The sequence below is a fragment of the Xenopus laevis genome, chromosome 2S, assembly GCF_017654675.1.
Source record: "Xenopus laevis strain J_2021 chromosome 2S, Xenopus_laevis_v10.1, whole genome shotgun sequence".
NCBI classification, from domain to species: Eukaryota; Metazoa; Chordata; class Amphibia; order Anura; family Pipidae; genus Xenopus; species Xenopus laevis.
In genome coordinates, this window is record NC_054374.1 from 48,223,631 (window position 1) to 48,243,429 (window position 19,799).

The 19,799-nt window shown below is 38.1% G+C and overlaps 1 protein-coding gene across 1 annotated transcript in view; it reads left to right on the top strand.

Annotated features, from left to right (window-relative positions):
* The window catches only part of LOC108709414 (amine oxidase [flavin-containing]), a 56,491-nt gene that overhangs the window by 20,225 nt on the left and 16,467 nt on the right, over positions 1 to 19,799 (top strand). The window contains exons 2-4 of the mRNA XM_018249215.2: positions 16,422 to 16,516; positions 17,569 to 17,706; positions 19,598 to 19,702. Of these exons, the coding sequence (XP_018104704.1) occupies positions 16,422 to 16,516; positions 17,569 to 17,706; positions 19,598 to 19,702 (338 nt within the window). The remainder of the gene's footprint in view (positions 1 to 16,421; positions 16,517 to 17,568; positions 17,707 to 19,597; positions 19,703 to 19,799) is intronic.

Sequence of the window (19,799 nt, forward strand, 5' to 3'; positions counted from 1 at the left end):
ATCGTGTGTGGAGTGTCCCGACATCTGTTGTGCCATGTCGATCGGTCGTTCAGTCAATCGGACAGGTTAGAAAATTTCTGTCGGCTGCCAATAATTTCTCTGTGTGTTTTGCCGATCTGACGATCTTCAGTGTGAGACTACCTATGGAAGCGGAGAGCTGTAGTTGAAGTGCAGTGAATGAGGTGAGGGCTGGATTAGGTGCAAGTCTCTAGGGCGCGCTGCACTTGCATCCCCGTGGGCTCCCCCGTCCCCTATTGTTCCCCCGACCCTACCTGCAGCCCTGTGTGGAAGTTAGAAATAAACAATGGTGAATACCAGGACTGCGCTTGTGCTCATGTTATAGAAGGGACGGTGGCAGGTGGCAGGAGATCCTTCATCCTGCCCTCTAACAAACCCCCTCACTAGGCCTCCGGTAGAAGACACGTGTCCCTGTACGTGGAGAAAGTCTCCCCGGTGCCAGTCAGATGAGAAGTTGTCAGCAGGGAGATGGAGCTGCCGGTAACTTGCCATGTTCCAACATCGGCTGATCTGTTATTTTTTAACTGAAGGTTAGCGGCAGGTCGAGAGATGGGGACGATTGGATCTTTGTGTCTATGGCCAGCTTAAGGAGCATAAAAGTACCTTTCATGGGGCTCATTTAGGGAGCTTGTCTGTAAAGAATCCCTACCCTCATGAATATAGCACTGTATTCATGGGACAATTACACACCTCCGTGCTCTGAAATGGAGTGCAGAGACCACTGGCAATTCTACACTCTGGCAGACAGCACAGTGTAAAAAACATAACAGATCGCACAATTTTTGCAATGTATTACAGGATCCTTGCACCAATGTCATTTGACATGTTAGACAATTGTGTTGTTATGGAAGGATATCAACATATTTTCTGACCTTTTTGTTTCCCATACTTAGCCTATGCAATTAGTAGCTATTGATGCCTTTTGGGGGTAAAAAAGAAAAAAAAAAATATATATATAGGATACAAAATGATGGCACTCACAGGATTTTCGACAAAAGGCAAACAAAGGTGTAGAAAAAGAAAAGGTTTATTTGTTATTTATATATATACCCCCACACCCACAAAAAACAGTCCATATGCTATAAAGGAAATGAGATACTCAGAGGGCAATTGCTCACATGGTTACTTTGGTTGACTTGAGCCTGAAGCAGCCCCTGGAGATTTATAACACAAATCTTGTCTGAGAAATGCTGGTGTATGGGTGTTTAGAGCAGCATTTTCAGGTGACTTAAACCATGGTTCTTCTGAACAGCTTCTGAAGTAGCCTCATATGTTATTGTCTTAAGAGGAAATGAGTGTGAGTAAGGTAAAGGTAGTTTTAGTTCCAGCTAGGGTTGCCACCCGGCTGGTATTTTACCGGCCTGGCCGGTAAAATACCTGCCAGGGCCGGTATTACTAATTTACCGGCAATGTAGCTGCTGGTAATTTGTAATACCTATAACAAAAGCCCTTGGCCCTCCTGCAGAAACTTACCTCTCCTTCGTCTTCTACCCCTCTTGCAATGGGACCCGCCCCCTTTTGCATCTCGACGCAGGCGGCTCTGCCCCTTTTTACATCACAATCCGCCCATTTACCCGTGGCCCGTCCCTTTTTACGTCACGGAGTTACCGTCACTGCCTGGTAATTTTTTTTTGAAAAGGTGGCAACCCTAGTTCCAGCATAGAATGTCGTGAGGCTAATGACCGCTGAAGGTATGTGAAGGGATACAGGTCTGAGCCCATTATCCAGCAAGCTCTGAATTATGGGAAAGCCATCTCCCATAGACCCCATTTTAATCAAATAATTAAGAAAATTATTTATTTTATCTTTGTAATAATAAAGCAGTAGTTTGTACTTGATCCCAACTAAGATATAATGAATCCTCATTGGAAGCAAAACAATCCTGTTGTGTTTATTTAAAGGGTTTCTTCCAAACAGCTCCGATCCTGGGGCTGCTGCCGCCTGAGGCAGCAGCCCAGATTCCTCCCTCCCGCTCCACGTTTAAAAATCAGGGTCGGAGCGGGTCAAAAGGGGGCAGCATCGCTAGTGCATTGAGCGCAATTGCACTCTTTGCACTAGCGGAGCCAAATTTCCGGTTTAAAACCCGGAAATTCGGCTCTTAAAGTTACAAGAGGTGGCTTTTTGTTACAAGAGGTGGCCCTTGTAACTGGCCGCTCGCTGCTGCCTGAGGCAAGGTTCTCATGGCAGGAGCGGCCCTGCCTCCAAACATCTTTTTTCAGTTCAGTTGTTTTCCAGTCATTCACCAGAAATAATAACCTTTTTTTCAATTGCTTTCCATGTTTTTTTTTTTTTTATTTAGTTTTCCAAAATTGAAGTTTAATGTTCCTTTATCTGGCAGCCCTGCAGATTCTGAACTGTTAGAATTTGCTACATTAGTTGATACATTCCTGAACAGTATCGTTAAATATTAGTAACTATTGTATCAATTATAACAGCTGTCTTTAATGAAACTCTGGGATTCTGCTTAGCAGGGCCAAAGATAAATGTACTTTACACTTCAGTATTTCACAAATAGAAAATAGAGTAAGTAATTTAAAAAAAGTCATCTGGAAAACTGAAACAACAGTCGTGCAACCTGCAACCGCGGGGTCTGCTTCAGGCCTGGACTGGCAATCTGTGGGTTCTGGCAAATGCCAGAGGGGCTGCTATAAGGTCCCATAGAAAGTAACTATTTAGTGGGCTGGTAGGGGCTGTTTGGGCCTCTATGTGGGCTGATTGGGCCTCTGTGTACCTGAAATGCCAGGGCCTATTTTAATTCTCAGTCCGGACCTGGTCTGCTTCCTCTATAGTTACGGTACTGCACTCTCTGGCTTTCATCTCATAGAGCTCTGGACTTGCTTACCTGTTTCTTGCATTTAGTATTTTATCAATCCTTAGAAAATGAGGCAAAATAATTTGGCCACAGAGGGCGCTGTTCGGTTAGAGTGTTAGGATTTATCTATAAAGAAAATAGCAAAATAGCATATGCACATATGTTTTACTACATTTGTATCAGACTGAAACCTTCCTAATGAATAGACTGATTTTTCCTTTAATGTGGAAATTGTTCATGTTTTCCATAAATTCATTATATTATAACATCAAAGAGCATGACATATACAGGTGCCTTGTGTCCCATTGCCTGGTGTGTACTGAGATACACTGTGACAGCCAGTCCTTAATGGATGGGGGATGTGCTGCTTGTTTATCTAGGAAAATACTCTATACATCAGTGATTATATAATCAAGGCCCTCCAGCTGTTGTTGATCCTCAGTTCCTAGCACATTCAGCCTGCTGTCAGGTGCTCTATCTGATGATGATAGGATTTGCAAATGTCTGGGCCTAACATATTTCATTTTCATTTCAAAACCAAACACATTGGCTTGCTCTGCACCACACACAGTCACTGATAAATCAAATACATTAATTTCATTTCTTTATGATAACATTTGAATGTGAGATCTTTTTCATGTTACAGCAGCAGCTGGTCAAACACAGACCGTATCACCCACCGCATACAGCAACTCTTTTCACTCATTTTCATCATACGCCGCCTGGTATCATTCAGCTTGTAATGTAGTTTTGAGATTCACAGATCGTAATCACAGAAGCCAATTAATTCAAGTAAATAAGAGAGAAATATTAAATGAGAGAAATATCAGTTGGAAATGTTTAATTACTGTCTTCATTTGTGTTATGTTTAAGTCATTCTTGTGGCAAAATGTATGGGATCTGTTATCCAGAAAGCATGGGACCTGGGATTTTCTGTATAAGGGGGCCTCTCTGTAATTTGGATCTCCTTGCTATAAGTCTGCTAAAAATCATTTAAATGTTATTAAACCCGATAGGATTGTTTTGCCTCCAGTAAGGATTAATTATATCTTAGCTGGGATCAGGCACAAGGTTCTGTTTTATTATAATGAAGAAAATGCAAATCATTTAGAAAATGTTGAATTATTTGATTGAAATGGAGTCTATGGAAGATTGCCTTCCCATAATTCACAGTTTTTTGGTTAATGGGTTTCTGGATAACGTATCCCATACCGGTACCTCTGTCTAATCGGTAATTTTTAGTACCATAGTTAAACACAGTGAAGAATACCTGAAAGACAATTGGAAAATAAAGTAGTAGCAACATTTACTGGTTACCTGTAAAAGCAAACATTTTATGGGTTGCTATGGTCAAACCTGGGTAAACGTTTTGCCTTTTAATACACAATATAAACATTTATGTAGACATGGCTGTGACCTCCAATGGTGTTGACTTATACTATTTATATTAATAATATAATTATTAGATTAAATAATATATTGATAATACATATTATATTTAGATTATGTGATGTTCATCAATTATTTATTTAAAGATATTTTTAAGGCTACACATGTACAGGCATTCCTACCTCCACTATGTATTTTATTGCACCACATTTACATGCAACTTGCAAAGAAGGAAGGGGTGGGGCTATGACATGCCAGGGGGAAATAGGGGGCGGAGTTGGCATGCTGGCAGCCAAAGGGAATGACGTATTGGGGAAAAAGTGGTTGGAAGAAGTAATGGGAAGGATGGACGGGGGAGTAGGAAGCAAAGTTGGGGCATATCAGGGGAAGGATGGAGGCAGAATAAATTGGGTTTGCAAATTTATTGGCAAATACATAGCTGGTAAACTTGCAATACCAGCAAGTTCACTACTCACTGTTCTATTGAGGTTCTATTCTATTCACAATTCCAGTCTCTTATTCATATCAATGCATGGTTATGCTGAATAAAAAGCTAAATAACTCAAAAACCACAAATAATAAATAAATGCAAATTGTCTCAGAATATCACTGCTGCCATAGTTAGGTAGTGGGGAATGGCACATGGCACATTTTATTTTGCCTACATGATTTCCTGCTTAGGGGGGAAATTACCTACCATAGACAACAATAAAACAGGTATGGGATTCGTTATCTGGAATCCTGTTATCCAGAAAGCTCAGAATTATGGAAAGGCAGTCTCCCTTCGACTCCATTTTTTCCAAATACATTAGAACCCCCGTTTTATGTTGTAAAAATGGTGTAAAATCCAGGAAAATATAAAATCAGGGAAATGTATTATGCGTAATATATAGGTGGGACCACAAAACAACAACGTAAAATGAGGAAAACCTAAATTCAGGATGTAAAATTGAGGTTTCGCTGTAATTACCATTTTTTTATTTTATTTCTCTGTAATAATAAATCAGTACACTGTACTTGATCCAAACTAGGATATAATTACTCTTTATTTTTCCAACCATCTTTTTGCTCAAAATTGCATCACAAAAAATGAGTCAACAAAATGGCCATAGCCCCCTATGTAACATAGTAAGTTAGGTTGAAAAAAGATATGCCCATCAAGTTCAACCATATAAGTCTATATATAACCTGCCTAACTGCTAGTTGATCCAGATGAAATCCATACCTGACTCCAAGATGGCAAACGGACTAGTCCATGGATTAAGTTTTACTACAAGCTATCTTTAATAACTCTATATTCCCTCCCTTTCTAAAAAGCCATCCAACCCCTTCTAAAAGCTATCTAATGTATCAGCCTGTACAACTGATTCAAGGAGAGAATTCCACATCTTCACTGCTCTCACTGTAAAAAACCTCTTTTCTTCTAATAGAAATGGGCCCACGTGTCAGCTGGAAAGACCTACTGGTAAATAAAGCATCAGATAGAATATTATATGGTCCCCTTATATATTTATATATAGTTATATCACACATCAAAGCGCCTCATCTCCAACGTGAACAAACCCAACTTGGCCAGTCTTTTCTATACCTTTTACCAGATTAGTTGCCCTCCTCTGGACCCTCTCTAATTCTGTTTGAGCACTGGAGACTAAAACTGTAAGGTATATTCTAAATGGGACCTTACTAATGCTCTGTACAGTAGAATAATGACCTCCCATGAATCTATGCCCCTTTTAATACAGCTCCTTACCTTACCTTAATTGCCCTGACATTGCTTGCTACAGCCAAGTTTATTATCTACAAGGACTCCAAGGTCCTTTTCAATTATGGATTTGTCTGCTCAAGTATGTCAAGATTCTTTTGCAAAGACACGGCATCCTGGATGGAATTAATTGGGCTGCATAGTTTTGTGTCATCTGCAAACACTGATACATTACTTACAATACCTTACCCTAAGTCACAGTTTTGCTTATCACTAATTGCTTGTACTTTTATTCAGGTCCCTCTTATTCATCTTCCAGTCTCTCATTACACCATATGAAAAGTTTTAGGGTGAACTACGCCTTTAATGGAGATCACCCGGACCCTGCTGGTGTACTTGTGGGAGAGACTCACTGTCGCCTTTCCATGTGATAATCATTTGACCAGCAATGGCATTAGTAGGGTCAGGGTGATTACCATGAAAGCCTATGCAGGGGCAATTAACAGCATTTTGCCATTTACTATCACTCTGTGTGCTGCTGCCATCCCCAGGGCTGCAACTAAACATGCAGTGAGGGGTTAAAAGCTGACTCATTCTACAACTTATTCCAGTTTATGCTAGTCCCCCCTGCTACCAAAATGTATAACCATTACTATGCAGCTCTGTGATCTGCAGAGATTTTAAGCCCAATCGTCCTTGATATAGTGTATAATGTACCCCCTACTGTAATTTATAAAGATATTATTAGTCAACGAGGAGTTATGTGACCATATAAAAGCACGAGGCCGCAGGCTGAGGGAGGGACAGGTGATGGAGGGGAGAGCTAGAGAGGGCAGCGAACACGGACTAAGGGTAGGCAGAAGACACTTAATAGGTACCTGCCAAGCACCCCCTTATCTTTGAGCCCTAGGCAGGTGTTTAACCCTAGTTCCGGCCCTGCTTAGGGTGTTACTGGGTTTGTATACACAGGAATGAGATGTTTCCAATTTTCCGGCCACATATGGGATGACTATGTTGCTTCGCCTGATAAGCTCTTCCCCTCTGTTACTTGGTTTGGTCTTTTTGCTTGGCTTAGATTTTATTTGATAAAGGCCCAGTCTGGGTACCCACAAGTTTTTAGAAATCCTTTCAGATGTTGGTTTTCTTTATTTATCGCTTCTGCACTGATTCCCACAGTTTCAGCCCAATGGTGTAAAGTTCTTATAATCCCCCCAGTTTATGTTCCAGAGGGTGATGGGAATCAAACAAAAAATACTGATGGGTGTGAGTAGGATTCCTGTATTCTTCAATATCCAGGTTTCCTCCCTCCTTCATAACTATTGCACAGTCGAAAAAAGCCAGTTTGCTATCTTTCCCATCTTTCCCAGTGAATTTTTTTGGTCCAGCGAGTTACATGTTGAGTGATAGCTGTAACCTCATGTTCTTGAATTTTGACCCAGGTGTCATCCACATATCTAAACCAATGACTTGGTGCTGTTCCCTTGAATTCAGGGCTTTCTTTTCCACTTCTTCAGTGTAAAGGTTCGCTACTATTGGAGATACAGGGAACCCATGGAACAGCCATGTTTTTGTCTATAAAAGACTTCCTTGTGCTTGAAATAAGTGGTATTAAAGCATAGTTTCAGAAAAGAACTTGTTTTGGGCTCAGCTTTGTTCTGCTGCTGAGGGTCGTGTCTTGTATTATTTGTTTCCTCACTGTTCCAATTGCCTCCGATGTGGGTATGCACGTGAATAAAAATGTAACATCATAGGACTCCAAAGTCTCATTGGTCTCTAGTTTAACCTTGTGCACTTTGTTGACAAATTCCATGGGGTTCTGAATGTGGTGTACCGTGCTGCCAGCTAAGGGAGCTAAGATGTTGGCCACATATTTTGTGATGTTGTAAGTCACAGAGTTAATGCTGCTGACAATTGGCCTCAAAAGGGTATTTTTTAGAGTCCATATAGGCATGGAGTGGTTTCATCTGGGTAGAGGCGACAATACAATGCCAGACTGATGGCCTTGTTGTTCTCAAGCTTTTGCAAGTAGTCTATAACCTTTTTCTTGTAGCTGCTTGTAGTTCCCTCTTGAGTTGCTCATATATTTTGGAATCGCTGAGTAGTGTAGCCATTTTAGAGTGGTAGTCATTGTTCAGAACTACTGTACATCTTCCTTTATCCTCTGGCAGATGGTAACACTAAAGTCTTTAGGAAGAAATGTCAAATCCCTCCTGTCTTGCAAACTTGGGTTGGAAGGTTGAGCATTAGCAATAGCTAGGGATGCCAATACTTTCAACTGAGTATTTTTAGCCTTGTTAGAAAGTGTCTTATTATTGTGGATATTAGATTCTGTAGCTGTGATAAAATCTATCACTGAGACTATGGTGCCACAGCAAAGTTTAATCCCTTGGCTAAGACCTCCTTCTCTGGTTCCATGAGTTCCCTGTCTGATAAATTGTTTACCCATACATCCTTGATGTTCTGGGATGTCTGGTTCATCATATCTTATTCCCTCCCTGATGGTTTGTCTGTTCTCTGGGTGTGGTACTTGACAATAAACTGGTGAATTTGTTTATCTGCCTCTCCTTGCCCTTTACATGTTGTGCTGGCTGCAGCTCTGTGAATTCAACTACTCTTTGTAAAGTCGTAGTGGGTAGTTCTGCTGACAGTCTCTGCTTCACATACTCTAGCTTATGATACAGGACTAGGGATGTAGCGAACCGCCGAGTATGTGTTCGCGAACGCCGTTCGCGAACACCGGCAAAAAATGCGAACAGTTCGCGAACTGTTCGCGAACTTCGAACATCCGAAAATCGTTCGATTCGAACGATCGAAGGATTTTAATCGTTCGATTTTAGCGATGGAATGGTCGAATGGTCGAACGATTTTGACGCGAACGCCTATTGGCGAACACCGCGCGACGTTCGCGAACTTGCGGCGGACGCGAACAGTCGAAGTTCGCGCGAACTAGTTCGCCGGCGAACAGTTCGCTACATCCCTATACAGGACCTCAATTGAGATGTTGGTCTGTCTGATCTGTTAATTTAACAGATTTTTCTGGGCTTTCTGTAGGATCAATATGGCCCTGTGGCCTTTTGCCAAAGAACCCAGCCGTAAGCTGCATGGTGTGATTCCCTGATATTGGCATTGTAGGTGAAACATAGGTGGTTTCTGTAACCCGCAAGTTTTCTGTCCGTCTTCTCGTATTCCCGTACCACTTTCAGGGTAGTCTCCTAAAAATGAGTAGCAATATGTCTATGAAGAGTCTCATTTATACAGTAGAATTAAGTCAAAGGCAACTGGACATTTAGAGTTTTTCTTGAAAATGTTAAACCCTTGAGGTTAGTCACAGACATCCAAATCACAATAGTTCCATTGATCTTCAGTAAGGTGTTGGCTGAAAATCACAGATGTATAAAAGTGTGATCTAGTCACAATGGTACCTCAAGGGTTTAAATGCAGAGGAATTCTCTACCATTTCAGTTGAACTGAAGAAACCACTCAGATGAGTGGTGACATGTTTTCAAAAAAAATGTCCAGTTGCCTTTGACTTAATTCTACTGTATATCATGACCTGGATAAATAAGAATCTTCATAGACAATATAGGTTTTAGCAATTATACTGCAGATCTAAAGGGAGAAATCTTTGCAAGTAGCTAGCATCACATCACATTACAAGATCAAATAATGCTTTGATGTTTATATGCAACATTAAATACAAGGTAATGAAATAATCAGATAAACAAAAAGCTAGTATCCACTTGTGGGCCTGTGCGTTGGTACATCTGAAGCACAGAGAAAGATGCAACGATAGAAAAACTCCTGTCATCGTGACTTCAAGTGGATGCATCACGGTTTAAAGTTTCCATAGCAACTTAGTAGAACCCCAGCTAAAAATGGCTTTGTAAAATGATTTTAGCTTATGCCTGCATTAAGTCTCCTTCTTCTAACAAGAGATATGTATTCCCTTCCTATCTGAACTAATCATATGATGGTAATTTCCGACAGAATTTCATCTAACTGATGTGGTAAATGATAACCTCCTCTCCTCCTCTTTTTTTCCCCTACATCTCTCTTTCTCTTCTTCCTTATATTTCCTCAATCCACTTTATCTTTCCCAACTGTTTCGTTTTGTAACTTATAATTTTTATTTTTTTCTCAAAAAAAAGCAAAGCATAATAACACATTTTGTACAGTCTTTCATACAAAGCTCATTAATCAGTATGAAGGTATGGTTACAGACATACAGACTATAGATCGCCTATTATGTATGGTAGACTGTATGCAGAGCAATTAGTAAATACTTGAAAAGAAAAAAAAACACAAAACATTAAAGGATCAGTAACATAATTTTTTTTAAAAAAATTCATTAGTATAACAGAAATAAAAAACACAAAGACATATTAAACTTTTAAATCTCTAAGTCTTTATTAAGGAATAACTTACCGAAACTCCGCTTGCGCTCCTCTTCAGAAAAGGCGACACATCGACGATCCATCATGCAGCGCTTTATTTTTCATCCCTGGCTATCTCCTATAATGAAAGCAGGTAGGAGAAATCGAAGTTCCCAGGAGGACCATATTTTGAGGAACAGATGAATTTTATTCTGCACTTGTGCCAGGCTGTATTCAAATTGTTTGATAGTATTAACCCTATGTTTTACTTCTGACAAAGAGAGAATAGTGGGGGTCTTCCATTTAGTAGCAATTGAGATGCAGGCAGATGAGAGTACCTGCTTGATCAGTTTTGTGTATGTTCTGAAAGTTGTTTATAGGGTTTCCCCAGGAGTAGATTGAGAATGCCTTTATCTAGGGTTTGAAGCATGGTCTGGCGCAGTAGTCCCAGGATTTCATCCCAGAATGGTTGTATTTGGAGACAGAACCAAAATATATGGGGTATATCTCCTTTCTGCCCTCATCCCTCGTTTAGTGTCCCATAGGGCTTTTTTTTCATCGATTGTCTTCCCTATACATGTGTCCCATTTTTGCATGTACTGTTTATATCCTCGACCAGGAAGGTGTTAACAAAATATACTTATAGATGATGGAAATGTGGCCTTTCTGAAGAAACCAGTGAGTGCGTCATCTCTATTTACAAATAGTAGAAGAGCAAAATACTGTTATAGTTGGAGATATTCATACTATAGAAGCGAAAACACCTGGGGCTTTATCATTCAGGACAGACCAGATCCACACATTAGGATGATATGATAGAAATTGGTGGGTCTCGATGTTTGCCCATATAATATCGGAAGACCAATGGGACCACACCAATATCTGGTGGATTTCGGCTGCCTCATAGTAATATTAGAGCTGTGGTACACCCATGCCCCCAAATTGAATTGGAGCCATAAGAGTCTTTCTATCAATTCTATGGGGTATAGTTATCAAAGAGTGAAGTTAGAGATCGCCACAGTCCACTAGCGGTTCTATGCTAAGGGCATAGAGGGGGCAGTCCTACCTGGTGCTGTTTGAGATCTTAATTGGGTTATTGGAGTGGCCTGGCAGTTTTAGATAGGTGGTAGGATCATTGTAGATGGCGTGTAAAGCTTGAGATTAAGGGCCATTTAAATTGAGGTGCTATAGGAGGGCAAATAGATAGGACCAGTCTAGGCGGTAAAATGCTTTCTCTGCATCTAGACTTAGTATCAGGGCCTGCTTTTTCTGCCCATTCAGTATATTGAGTAGGTTGATTGCTCTCCTTGTGTTGTCTCCAGCTTGGCAACCTAATTGAAAGCCCAGTTCTGCACTGATTGGCTTTTTGAGGGGGGATAGGCAATTAGCTAGGTTACCCAATTTTTTCTGTCATGTTGCTTAGTTTTTATGTTTGACAGTGATGAATCAGACTGACATTGTTCAAGAAAAATAAGCTTCAATGACATAACTATGTCCAGGAAGTTCTAACAACAATACAATGAACCTTTTATGCAGCATAGATGATAACCTATCAATTGCCTTATCTCCTCACTTTTTCATTTGAAAAAACAATAAAACAGTTTCAATAAGAAATATATGGTTTATAATTTAAATACAGGATCATTTGGTGGGGGGGGGGGGGTTTAAACTGAATTGATCTTTGCCTGGGCAGTAAGAGCAACATTAAAGAAAATTAAGGGCAATGTAGCATCATGTGGGCAAAAACTGGTTATGCAGACAATTCAAGGATAATGGAAACAGTAATTTACAAGCTGCCATAGGGTAATTATAAATTGGAATAAAATAGGTAGGCTTTTTCAGCTGTACACTTGATTCTATGAGTTACATTTGTTATGCAAAAGGTTTAGCGTTGCAACCAGAGTTAATGTATACGGCACATTACCACTCAGCTTAATGACAATGTAAGGCATGTTCATTGTTTTCTTCCTAGTTTTCTTTTCTGCACCGACCATTCTTCTTAATTAAAGTAATAGTCTTTTCTGATACTAAAGGACAGTTATAATAGGCTTGTCTTGAAGCCTTATTCAATTAAGACTAAGCCACTAGTCGCCCTTGGCATCACATGCTGCACTAGCCATTAGTCTGATACAAAAATAAAGCTTGCCCCAAGTGCCAATAAAGGTAATACAAGGAAATGTAATTTGATACCTATAAAATCAAATAAGGGTGTTGTTATTCATTTAATTATTTCTTTACAATGCACTCATTTTTAAAAGTTAGACAAGGTACATATTAAAAAAATATGACTTGGAAGCAACATGATTTAAATTGCAAAATGTATCTAAATGCTTTTTTTTGTGTTGTAACCTTTTTATAGTATACTGGATGTATGGATGTTTAATGCTTGCAGTGATGTCAGAAATTCCCAGCAGCTTCGGTCAGTCTTATGGCATCTCGGAATGCTTTAGGTTCAAATCAGCCACATTCTTGAAATTGGCTCACAACTATCATGATGCCCACTATTGGCTCCTAATTTCTTTGACATTCTACTAACCAACTCACTCTTGTATGTTGTATAAACATTTTATACATTATTTGTAAGTTACCCTTCCATATAGATAGACTGTAAACTCTTTGGTACAGAGACTATTTATTTTATTTAATCGTCTAGTTATTGCTCCCATTTGTATCTATAGTATGCAGGTATATTGTATCTATTATATTTATATCATATCCACTTAAGTTGAAGCAAAGTTTTCACTGTTTTAAAAATATGGGGTAATACAAGCATAAAAGCCATTCTAACCCAAACGTAATAATGTGAAATATTTGCTTTGATTCTTTGCATTTTTCTATACTAGTAAAAAATGCCTCATTGGTTCTAATCAGTAAGAGGACCTTGATGAAACTTCTTGCATTACAGAAATCTGTAGTCAATTATGCTCTTCAAGGCGGCTTTTAAGCAAATGGTGGAATAAGTATTTTTTAACTTAAATTTCCTACAGCTTTTACCTGCTTCACTATGAATTAGCAAAGGGAAGGGGAGAAACAAAGCAAAGTTCCTCTGTGACATATTTACAAATGTAACTCTCATAAACAAGAACTAAACCCTAAAAGGGAATATGGAAAAAAATGCCATGTTATACATGCTGTACTTATTGTACCAGCCTAAAGTTTCAGCTTGTCAATAGCAGCAATGATCCAGGACCAGGACTTCAAACTTGTCACAGGGGGACACTATCCTGGAAAGAGTCTGCAACACTCACATTCTCAGTGGGCTCTGAGCAGTTGTTGAGAAGCTGAGTTTAGAGGTCATTGTAAATTATTACTGAAATTATTAAGCAGAAAATAAGGATGACCTGTATAAGAGGTTGCTGTAAGGGTGATTATTACATGCAGATGCTAATTGCACTGGTTTATGTGCTGCCATGCAAGTAATAATTACTAATCAGCCTTATACTGTGATATTTATATTTTTATGTGTACTGTATATTTTGAGCCTTTCCCTGAGCTCAGTAAGGGACGGCAGCACAGAGCAGAAAAGAAGATGGGGAGCTACTGGGGCAATTTTTGGAGGCTAAAGGGCTGTGGTTCACTTGGGCTGGTACAGAAGCCCAAAACATAATGTACTACACTTCTAGCCTACTTCTTTAGTTAAGCTTTACTTCTACTATAAGGGTAATGTCACATGAAGTGATGTTGTGCATTGTGCCTGCCACTTCAAAGAGAAGCACTTGAGTTTTAAAGATCAGAATCGCCTGGCACTAGGCACCATTGATCTTGGAAGCAATTTTCTATGAAGTCACTGGAGGCCATTATGTGTATTTTGATGATGCATGGGTAATGGTTTTGTAAATATTTAGGTCTGTTAGTTTTCCCCAGGAGGGTCATTAGCCAGCTAGGTTGGGTCCTAATTACAGCTGTGAGAGTTAGTAGGCACCTTCGAATGTGAGATGTCAGGTTTCCCATAATTGATAAAAGGGACACATATGCCATATGCACATGTATAGTCACTGTAGGATTGAAAGATAGGGTCAGAGGTTAGTTAGTAGAGCAGTCAGAGGCTCCAACAGGTCCCATACCTCATACCTGTATATATATATCTATATATATATATCTATACAAATATATATATATATATATATATATATATATATATATATATATATATCTGTCTTAAATATATTGATAATGGGTTGAGTGCAGAGGACCTCTTGTATTTGTCTATATGTATTTTGTGGTCACACTCTCATTGCACCCCTGCCTAATGGTTTTAAAAATTAGTGGTGAGCACAACTTTCCCTTGTTTGTTATAGTTATACAGGAGCAGTGACCAGCTCCATTTTGTAGCTCCCACCCTTCCCAGCTATAGTCAGGTGATCCCACTGGTGTCTAATAAAAGGGCAGCCAAGTTTGGGAGTTTTACTTTGAAAGCAGCAAGTAAGTTGCAGGTAAAACTTAGTTCCTTTGTAAAATGTATAATGAAGCAATAGAATTCTTAATGAATCAGATGAAAATTAAGCGTAGGCCTGGCCAGATATGGGATGACTTTGACGTAGTTCGCCAGCTTTAATATATTGCAATATATGGACAAACAATCCCTGTTTTGTTTGAAGGGTAAGGCATTTTTTCAGTAGCAGTATGCACAAAATGTCTCTGTCTTAAATATATTGATAATGGGTTGAGTGCAGAGGACCTCTTGTATATATATATATATATATATATATATATATATATATATATATATATATATATATATACAGATCAGGAAGGCATGAGTGCACACTGGGATTTACTTAAAACATATGTGGGGTTATGTAATTAAAGGCACTAAGTTTGCCCAGGGGCAGTAACCTATAGCAACCAATAAGCAGGTAGAATTTCCTGGTCACATGTTTAAAAGCAAACATATTATTGGTTGCTACTGGTTACTGCTCCTGGGCAAACTTAGTGCCTTTTATTACATGTGGGGGATGATGTTTATTAAGTTACATTAAAACAGGTCAACATTTCGGTCCACCTCGAGGACCTCTAGTTATTCAAAGTCATCATTCTGAAAAAATGCACAGCCCTTTTATTTAATTTTCTTCCGCAAGCCATTTGGTGGGAAATGCTCACTTGTGTAAAAAATAAACCATTTTATGACTGGAATTTGTACTCTGCTGTTATGAGACAAAAGTCATGAATGTGCAATTTACAATACAAATATGTGTGGTTATTACATGTCAGCTGCTCATTGTGAAGGTCAGAATTACACTGGGCAAGACAGGAAATTGCTGGAGAGGGCTAGTATTAAAAATCTAAGGCAAGATAAGATTGGTATTTACTTTAGAACGGCAATCATAAAAGTCCTCAACAAAGCAGTTTCCAAGCTCACTTATAACAAGCAGAAGGCATTTGTGCACAGATGTGATATTCAACATTCATTGGTGGAGGGAGGCTGAATTTTAAAACACTATTGAATGACTGCATAGAATACTGCTACACTTTAATACAATACACACCATAATGTAATAACTTGCTTTCTATACAATATATACTGTAATTGAGTTCTTCCCAGCCCTAGCCTTTCTTTGTTTGAAATCACAAACCCAAAAGAGTGGTTCTTACTTTACAAGCGGGGTTTAAAGAAGAACAAATTCTTAACAAATAAGTAGGCTTATTATGTTTTGGGCTAATATACTGGACTAAGGTCACAGTACTTTAGCAGGAAAGGTCTATGCATCTGAAGTTGCCCCAGTAGCTCCCCATCATCTTTTCTGCTAATTTTCTGCACATGCTCTGTGCTGCTGTCGGTCACCCCAGCTTAGGGAGGGAGGGAGGGAAAGTTAGGTTGACAAGCAATTTACTCAGATTTTCATTACATGGCAACTCAGAACCCAGTGCATTATGCATCAGAATTTCATAATTTCCCCATGCTCACACTCATCCAATTCATACTGACATAAATCCTTTTATTACACCCCCCACTGAAGCAAGCATATATCCTCCCCACTCACTTTCATTCTTATAATTGATTAAGTTCATTTTAGATATCATTGGAGATTAATTAATATATAGTTTAATTTTAATGCATTTTAAATTGATGTTGGTAGGTCTTAATCAAGTTGAAAAAATTGTATACTTTATTTATCTTTTACTATAGGACTTACAGCAGCCAAACTTCTAGTTGAATCCGGACAGAGTGTAGTAGTTTTAGAGGCTCGTGATAGAGTTGGAGGAAGAACTTTTACTGCTAGGGTAAGTATTGTACATACTAAAAATAATGTAATAATCATATATTAAACAAATGAGAGCTTCATAGAAATGATATCATTTATAAATTATGAACTGTTAGGATATGGCCTTTATTTTGAATACTGGTCTCAGTACTGCTCTCAAGAGGTTTTGATAGATTCCTGCCTTAGCATGAGCAACCAGTATCAGCATAAATTAGCTGAATATATTTAGAAGGGAAGAGTCTAATTTTTGAATTACCAAGGGATGGAGAAAAGAGAATATGGGAACTATCAGCTTAAATTAATAGCGGATAGGCAAGGATAGATAGAGAAGGAAAGATATAGTATTTGGGAAGAGACAAGACATAGGATGTCATGGGAGGACAGCGAGGAATAAAGAAATAAAAATAGAAAAAACGAAGGGGATGCCCGCTAGTTGAACACAATACACTGTATCAGGGTCAAGCCTAAAAAACAATTAAAGTGTGATCTGGGGCAATAATCTTGTTTTAGATATTACTGAAAAAACAGCCTAACATATCCCATTTAAACTTGCTATGGTGTAAGGAGGCTCTGAAATTTTTTGACAACTAGGGCATGGGGGGTTCAGACTCAAAATTACTAGTTTAAGAACTGAAAATGTAATTGATGTTTTAAAGTTAACAGACCCCCCCCCAATGAGTGTGTTGAAGATTCTATAGCTATTCTATAGGTATAAAGCCTTAAGACTATACAACTGTCTTGTCTCCTTTAAAAATCATTGTTCCTTTCAGAAATTCATTATAGGATATGCGGATGATTTAAATAAGAATACCTATTAACATCCAAAATATATCATGCCTGATGAAGAGATGTTGAATGTTTCTGTTTTTACATAAATCCAAAAAATGTGTTACATAAATCAGCCAATAAATATTATCATATTTCCAACTCATATTTTCTTATTCTTCCTTTCTTATTTTTTTTAAACACATATACAATGTTGAGAGTATTATCTTCACTGGTAGTATGTCTTCCTTTGCTATTATTGTGCTGTAAAATGATGTACCAATTCATATGTTACTTTTATACCAGAATGATAAGGTCAAATATGTTGACCTTGGAGGAGCATATGTGGGACCAACTCAAAATAGAATTCTTCGCATAGCCAAAGAATTTGGAGTGGAAACATATAAAGTAAATGAGGTGCAACGTCTTATTCACTATGTAAAGGTATGGCCAATGTTCCTTATGCATATTTCATATTGATTAAATAAACTGTATAGACATAATCACAGCTAAGTAAAAAACACTGCTGTCAGATTTACCAGACTCTTTTCCATGTTGGGACAATTAGTTTCAGTGTAAAAAGAAGGCAATTATCTATTGCTACTTATTTACACAGTTTTTTACCACCTGAATTTATTTTCAATCTGAATTCTTCCCATTAATATCTATGGGTTAAGCCATTAAAATAATTTGACTGAAATTGGCTTAGTATTGATTTTAAATCTAAAAAAGTTATATATATATATATATATATATATATATATATATATATATATATATATATATATATATATATATATATATATATATATATATATATATATATATATAAATATATATATATATATAAATATATAGATATATATATAAAACATTCCTGCTTGTAATGGTCAAGCGGAATTGTGTTATTAAATCTGATTTAGAAGCCAGCTGTGCCATTGATCAGACCTTCAGAAGAGCTTAGAGACAAAGTTGTTGCTTGGATACCTTATCTGAAGATATTCTACACAATTTTAAGAAACTAAAATACCAATTTTAGGATTCAGGCTTAAATTCTGGGCTGATTCAATCACAAATCAATATTTTCATTTGTAGTCATTCAGATAGCGTCCATCCGAACGGGATCACTACCTACCACATATTGCTTGTAAATGTATGATTCCTTGTATGTGTGTCAAGTGGGCACAGAGCTGGCTTTAAACCCAAGGGATGGTTATTGCATACAAACTCCCATACTGCCCAGAACTGTGTTTTCCTGGGCATCTTTGGGATACAGCAACAGCATAACTAAACAGTATGCATGGGAGAAAAAATAGTGCAAAGTATAAGAAAATTTAAGAAATACAAATAGAGCCTGTAGCAGTTGATTTGTAAATATCTAGAAGCTACTGTAGAATAGTTTATAAGAAGATAGTACAGGATAGTACTATAGATAGTATAGAGGAAAATGAAAAAAAAACATATAGTTGAGAGCATGATTTGAGCCTATTAGTACTTGCCTTCATTACCTGCTTGGAGTACAGATGTAATTTACAACAAGGGATGGCATTTGTAACTCTGTATTCCATTCTGTTGCTCTATTGATCCATTGCTAGAGATTTATTCAGGTAAATATGGCTACAAATACTTTGATAAGCACCAGAATTCACTTTCACTTTGCGACTTCCTGTGCTCAGGGACAATTCAAACTGTATTTTCAAGCTATATTTTTGTTCTGCTTTTGTTCTGAAAATACAGTTTCCAAAGTCTTCAAGGGGTTACACCACTGGGCTTTACTACCATTTTTCCTCTTTCAGCTAATTCAGGTAGCAGGTACTAATCTCTCCATGTAACATAAGCTTAAATAATTTTCTATTATTGCCAAAGAGCATTTTTAAATAAGTGTGGGGGGAGCTGCAAGATTATTATCTAACTGTTGTGGCTTGTAACTAATCCTAGGACTATAGTGAGTAAGTTTTACTAAAATACAGTGTATTGTATAGAACCAAAACCATTCCAATATTGGGAATTTATTTCCACTGTGAACTCCAATGTGAATTGCTTATAAATGTATACATGGAAATGTATGTATATTTTGGGTATCTGACCATAATCTAAACCACTGACCATTAGAGGCAGAGCAATATGAACACACTAGATAACCGGTGGCCCATACCTGTACACTCAGTTCTCCAAGAGCATCCTGGGCACACTCTGCTCTTTTATGTGTATGCAGAATATTTTCCCTTAATTCACCCCCATTCCATCGCGGACCCATGTATGATTTCCCCAATGCAAAAAAATGAATTTCAAGCGTTTTGATAACTAATATTGTTCTTTTTTTTTTTTACTGAAGGGTAAATCATATCCCTTTAACGGTTCATTCCCTTCAATGCGAAATCCATTTGTCTATTTGGATTACAACAATTTATGGAGAACGATGGATGAAATGGGAAAAGAGGTACTATTTTCTTAAAGAGAATTTCAATTAATGCTGCAAATTGTGAACATTAACTTTGTGGCTGTCGGTGCAGAGTAGCAATTATTTTGCTTAACTA